Source organism: Eumetopias jubatus, unplaced genomic scaffold (genome assembly GCF_037043125.1).
Source record: "Eumetopias jubatus isolate StellerSeaLion01/CBP00866 unplaced genomic scaffold, mEumJub1_p1.0 scaffold_2, whole genome shotgun sequence".
Lineage (NCBI taxonomy): Eukaryota > Metazoa > Chordata > Mammalia > Carnivora > Otariidae > Eumetopias > Eumetopias jubatus.
Window position 1 is genome coordinate 166,186,731 of NW_028274808.1, and position 6,000 is coordinate 166,192,730.

A 6,000-nucleotide genomic window follows, 5' to 3' on the forward strand; every position below is an offset into this window, starting at 1 on the left:
TACACATGCCAGGCCCCACCTAAGTGCTTAACATGTGTTAGCTCATTTAATCCTTACCCCAATTATGTGGAAACAGAGGCACAAAGAAAGTCGGCTAAGGAAAACACACCTAGTAAACTGTCAAACTGGGATGTGAGCCGGCCAGTCTGCACTGTGTCTCCTTAAATGTTATTCTCTTTGTTTGTGTTTCCATGACAGGAACAGATTTAATGAAACAAATGTAAACTGATAATGTCTTCTAAACTACACTTCCTATCAGTAAACTTAGAGAAAGTTATCCTTGAACCCTGTAATTCTGTGAAGTACTTTAATGGAAATTGAATTTGTTTCCACATTCTAAGAGGTAATCTTTATTAATGGTCACTCATTAGTGTTTTATATTTAATATCTGAATAGAATTTTACTGCCTGGAAAATCCCTTCCTATTCATTATATAATTTAGAATTACTGAACTTCATAACATAAATGAATTTAGGGGCCAACCCCAACATTTTAACCGACAAAGACCAAATTTTAGAGAGGTTCCATGACGACCTCAAAGCATTTTGTTAGAGTGGCTTAACCAAGCTCAAACCCAGATCTTCCAAGGCCATTCCCACACTGAAGAAAAATGTGAGCATAATAAATGAGTATAGTGTGTGTGTGTGTGTGCACGTGCGCATGTTGTCTACTGACTGTTCCTTAAAAAAATAATACTTATGGAGAAGCATGAGCTAGTTAGCTGGCTTGCAAGTCTCCAAGGTAAGGCTGTCATTCCCCCTGAAAGACGATCAACTCCTAGATGAAAATCCTAATGTATTTAATGGCAAATAGCCAAATGAAAAGATTTAATAGTCCAAATACTTTTGGGAAAGTTTCTAGGTATACGTATGTATTGGATATTTTTAAATAATTAACTCCTTTTAAAAGTTAAGTCTTAAGTAAGTAACAGATTTTTTTATTCATTGATTTGTTGCTTATTCTAATAATTACCAGCGAGCTTATTTATGTGATGGAAGAAAGCCCAGCTGGTAAGACCACCAAATTACATTTTGTTTTCTTTTCTAAAACTCGATCTGATTGGTGCTCTAACTCAGGAGGCAAGATGCTTTTAGGAAAATCATTTAGATATATATTTTATTCTATCACAGTTGAAGAGACACAGAGAAGTTTCTGACACACATGCTGTTCCCATATATGCAAGACTTGGATTTAGTGCTATTTAAATAATTTTTCATCTTATGCTTAGGGCATTTCATGTGGCTTTGGTTCATTGAATGGAATAATGTAAAATTAGAGTTTTAAATTATCCCTGGAGGCCTACAATTAGCAAACATTCTCAAAAAAACTAAGCAACTAGAGTAAATTATTATTTCCTCTGAATTTTATTTATTTTTCTTAAATTTCATGTCATAAAATCCCATAAATCATTTTATTGTTGTATCTTAGCCCCAATTTGAATCCACTAAGTTATCAGTAATTATTTAAAGTATGCTTAATCAAATAGCAATAAAAATACATAATATTTTAGGCATTATAAAAATTTCTGACATTAATCAAAAGGAGACTATTTGTTCCTCCCAGTGATTTATACAGAAAACTGTCCTAATATTCTGTACATTCAAAAGTGTGGACAAAATAAAGTTAAACCTTTTCCTTTAAGTCATAATAGAAACATCTGAGACTGTTTGGTCTGCTGATGGGAGCCCACCTTGCTTAAAGATAGTTTATGAAATAGAAGGAGTGAAAAATAGAAGTGTATATTTGCTGTTTCTGGTTAATATCTGTACCTATTCTAAGTTCTTGAAGAAGAAGAAGAAGAAGAAGAAGAAGAAGAAGAAGAAGTTCTTAAGATCATAATAAATTCAGGTTCCCACTTTCTTTTTTTCTGAATTTAAAGTCTATACTGGGAGACGTTCTAAAGTGTCCTTGCGCTTTAAACACTCAGTGTATAAAATATCATAAAATAGCCTGTGAGCTTCACCTGAGCACTTACTATGAGCCTCCTCTGGGTCCTACCACAGTGCCTGGCTCATAGTGATACTCAATACAACTCCATTGGCTAAACTGATTAATGCCTTCTTCACAGAAGTCTTCCAGGATATTCTGTCTTATACTCCAAGAGCAATTCATTTCCAACAAACATATGTTGCATTTTATTGTATTGTGGAGTTTCTGCATCCATCTGCCATTAGGCATAATAATCATATGTAATTTATTTAGCTAACACATGGACTTTATATAACTCTGTACCCTCCCTAGCATATCATCATGAAACATTTGCTCTGGTGATACCTAATACCCTTTTTCTATACTGTTTTCCACTCTGATGTTACCTTACTGCCTTGGTATCTCTACCAACTGCTCTATTCCCCTGCCTATTAACAGAAAAATGATTTCTCATCATTCAATTATCCTAAGATATAAATTGGTTTTCCCAGGTATTTGCAGTTAATCTTTTAGTCATTATTGGGAATGAAAATCATAGACTTTTCTGTAGGGATTTCTGGTCAAAGTAAGGCAGGAGACAGACAGAAAAGGTAAAAAGCATTTATTTATATCCTATTTTGGAGTAGCCTGGTGGGCCTCATGCTAGCTTGAGGTCACACTCACCCAGAAAGATAATTAGATAAATAGATGCTATACTTCCTCCACCACCCTGAGCTCCACATAAACCCATACATACAAACCCTTCTGCAAACCTAAAATCTCCAGGGGCACCTGGGTGGCTCAGTCGTTAGACGTCTGCCTTGGGCTCAGGTCATGATCCCAGGGTCCTGGGATTGAGCCCCGCATCGGGCTCCCTGCTCGGCGGGAAGCCTGCTTCTCCCTCTCCCACTCCCCCTGCTTGTGTTCCTTCTCTTGCTGTGTCTCTCTCTGTCAAATAAATAAATAAAATCTTTAAAAAAAAAAAAAAAACCTAAAATCTCCAGAGATGGCCCTGAACATCTGCACATCAGAGAAAATCACAGTGATACATGCTGATTGTTGAGATTTATTGTATTAGAACCTTTAGTATGGTATTTCATTTGATCTCAACCTATGAGGAAAGTACTATTACCCCATTTTACAGATGAGAAAATTGAGGCTTAGAGGAGCTATGTATCTTGCTCAAGGCCACTAGACTGTTTGCCAGAGAGCTAGAATTTGATTCCAGATCACTAGGACTTTAAACCCATTTCCTTTTCAATATTATTACCACTCAAATCTGATGCCACTGAAACACCGATCCTGCAAGTAACACTGAAGAACATGGTTAACACCAGCATGGGTCTATTAGTCAGAATCATACACGTTGATTTGTTTTCCCACTTTTCTGAGTAGTATAAAGTATTCATATTGGTTATTAATTCATTTACTATATATTAGACTGAAGAAAGTTTCATAATCTTGGCTACAGATTGAAATCACCTAGTTCTATTAAATGGCCCGATGGCCTGATGGCGTCTCGTTAAAGTAGAATGTCTAGGGTTAAGACCAGGGCATCAATAAGCTAAGCTTTCCAGGTAATTCCTTATGTGGCCAAAGTTGAGACCCTATGGGTTAGACCAATTGTTCTCAACTCTGGCTACATGATAGAATCTTCTGGGCAATTGCTTAAACTTACTGATGGCTTTCCCCACTCCCCATTCTGATTTATATAACCAGTTTATAAAAGTTGACTACAGGAAAAAAATAAGATTTGAGTAACATACTTCTCAATGGTTGGGCTTTAGTTAATCAAGGTTTTATTACAGTTCTGGGTATCTGGTGGCATTCAATAAATGTTAAATGGAGGTCCTAATCCCACAGCAGAGTCAAGAAGAATAAAGTATGCTCCCTCTTGGAAGTAAACTGTTAGTGTATTTGAAATAATTATCTTGGCAAACTATCACTTTCTGAAAATCGTCCTCCTAGGTAATTTACCTCAAATGGTAAACCTTGTATTTTAAGAAAGTACTATATTTCAACTATATTTTTTCACCATATTAGGCACATATATATCTTACCTCACTTTCATAATTCTCTTCAAGGAAACAGACAGGAAACAAGATTAAGAGACTGAGGATAAGATTTAAACCAGTCTCCCACTTGGAAACATAAATGAGGCTATTGTGCCTATGAGCCTGAAGAATACCACTACTTTGTAAAATAGAGCAATGATACTTTCTGCTTTTGTAATGGCAAATATATACACAAAGGACTCCTAGCCCAATAACTAGAACAAAAATGAACTGTCTCATGAAACAGTTATGGAACTAACAAGATATTTACATACGATATCTTTTTTAGATTTCAGGAACTAGTAACTAAAATAACAAAAATCTTCTTTTCAGCATGAAGTTATTGATGATTTATGATGGCAGAAATTCTCATTAAGAAAACCCCCTAAACTTGATTGTATAAATAATTAATCAGCATGCTGCATGTTTCAATGTGCATTAATAAAGCTAGGTGTCATATTTAATCCCTCAAATGTAAACTAATGCAACAAACAGCAATTTTTTGAAGATAAATATTCTTGGTTTAAAAAATTTAAAAAATATAAAGCTTATTTAATTTGACCTTCCCACTTCTTATTTAATTCTTCTACTTGTTTTTTTTTTCTTTTCTTTTCTTTTCTTTTTAGGACCACCTCAGAAAATAGTGTCACCTAAACAAGAACATGAAGATAGGAAACACGACAAAGTCACAGATAAAGGAAGTGAAAGTGGGACTTCCTGTAATGAGCTCTCCACTTCCAGCTGTGACAGCCACTCAGAGGCGAGCACTCCCCAGGACAACCCGCCCAGTGCCCAGCAGGCAACAGCTCACCAACCCAACACCTTAACATTGGATCGTCCTTCCAAAAAAGCACCTGTGCAATGGATGCCCCCACCAGACAAACGCAGAAACAGTGAACTCTTTCAGACACTCATCAGCAAGTCCCGGGAAACAAATCTATCCAAAAAGAAAGTCTGTGAGAAGCTAAGTGTGGAAGAAGAAATGAAAAAGTGTATTCAGGATTTTAAAAAAATCCACATTCCAGATTATTTTCCAGAGCGCAAACGCCAGTGGCAGTCTGAACTGTTGCAGAAGTATGGCTTATAGTAATCGTCACATTCCTGCGGTGTTTCGATGACGTTCGACATTTACTGCAGTGTCACCACCTGGTTATATCCTAATGATGGTCAGTGTGATTCTTGCTGCTCTCCCTTTTTGTGAACAGTGGATGTGGGACAGTATTTTATTTCATTCTTTTTTGTTGTTGTTGTTGTTTTTAGAAATATGATTTTGAAAAACAGAAAAAATAATAAATGTTTATTCAAAATGGCATATCTGATTCAAACCATTCTGCAAGAATGAAAGTAAAATGTGCATGATCAAGAAGCTTTAAATCTTGATTTTTGAACTGAGGTCAACTGGATATGTTTGTCTTTTTGTAACTCACCAAAAACAAGTCATCGTATCTCTCCAACAAAAATGACAATATGGATGAAGCAACATCAAATAAAATGTTAGATGATGGTTTTGGGACCCAAATCCAAACCTGTTTAAATGTTAATGCAATAAAACAAGTTATTATTTTTGCATGAACACAATGTAACAAATAAATCACAAGACATAGGGAAGATCTGTTTGTTGCTTGGAAAGAAAAAAAATTACAAAAAAAAAGCAAAAAAAATGTTTCAGGCAAAGCCTATAAATGTAAACTGTCTAGGAGATTGATTTTATTTGTTCTGGATCTGTGATATTTTTGTGTATGTGTATGGTGTTCTGTATGTTAAGATGGTGTAAATATGCCTTATGCTCTTGTGTTATGGCACTGACATTCATCTATTAATGCTAGTCATGATTATTTCTGTGAAATGAGTCCTTACATCAGGCTGTGAAAATTGGTATAATGATGCTCTGAAAGATCCTATTATCATGTTAATCAAAATAATTGAGGAAAATGGTAAAGAGCTTTATGTATTTATTTAAAAAAGGAAAATATATTAAACTTCCTTGATTTCTGTTGACTCTCTTTGAAAATACTCAATTGTCACACTGTCTTCCATG

General features: G+C 35.3%; 1 protein-coding gene across 1 annotated transcript in view; it reads left to right on the plus strand.

Annotated features, from left to right (window-relative positions):
* The window catches only part of KCTD8 (potassium channel tetramerization domain containing 8), a 231,950-nt gene extending 226,901 nt beyond the window's left edge, over positions 1-5,049 (plus strand). Inside the window, exon 2 of the mRNA XM_028088623.2 lies at positions 4,589-5,049. Coding sequence (XP_027944424.2) covers positions 4,589-5,049 — 461 coding nt within the window. The remainder of the gene's footprint in view (positions 1-4,588) is intronic.
* The last annotated feature ends 951 nt before the right edge of the window (positions 5,050-6,000 follow it).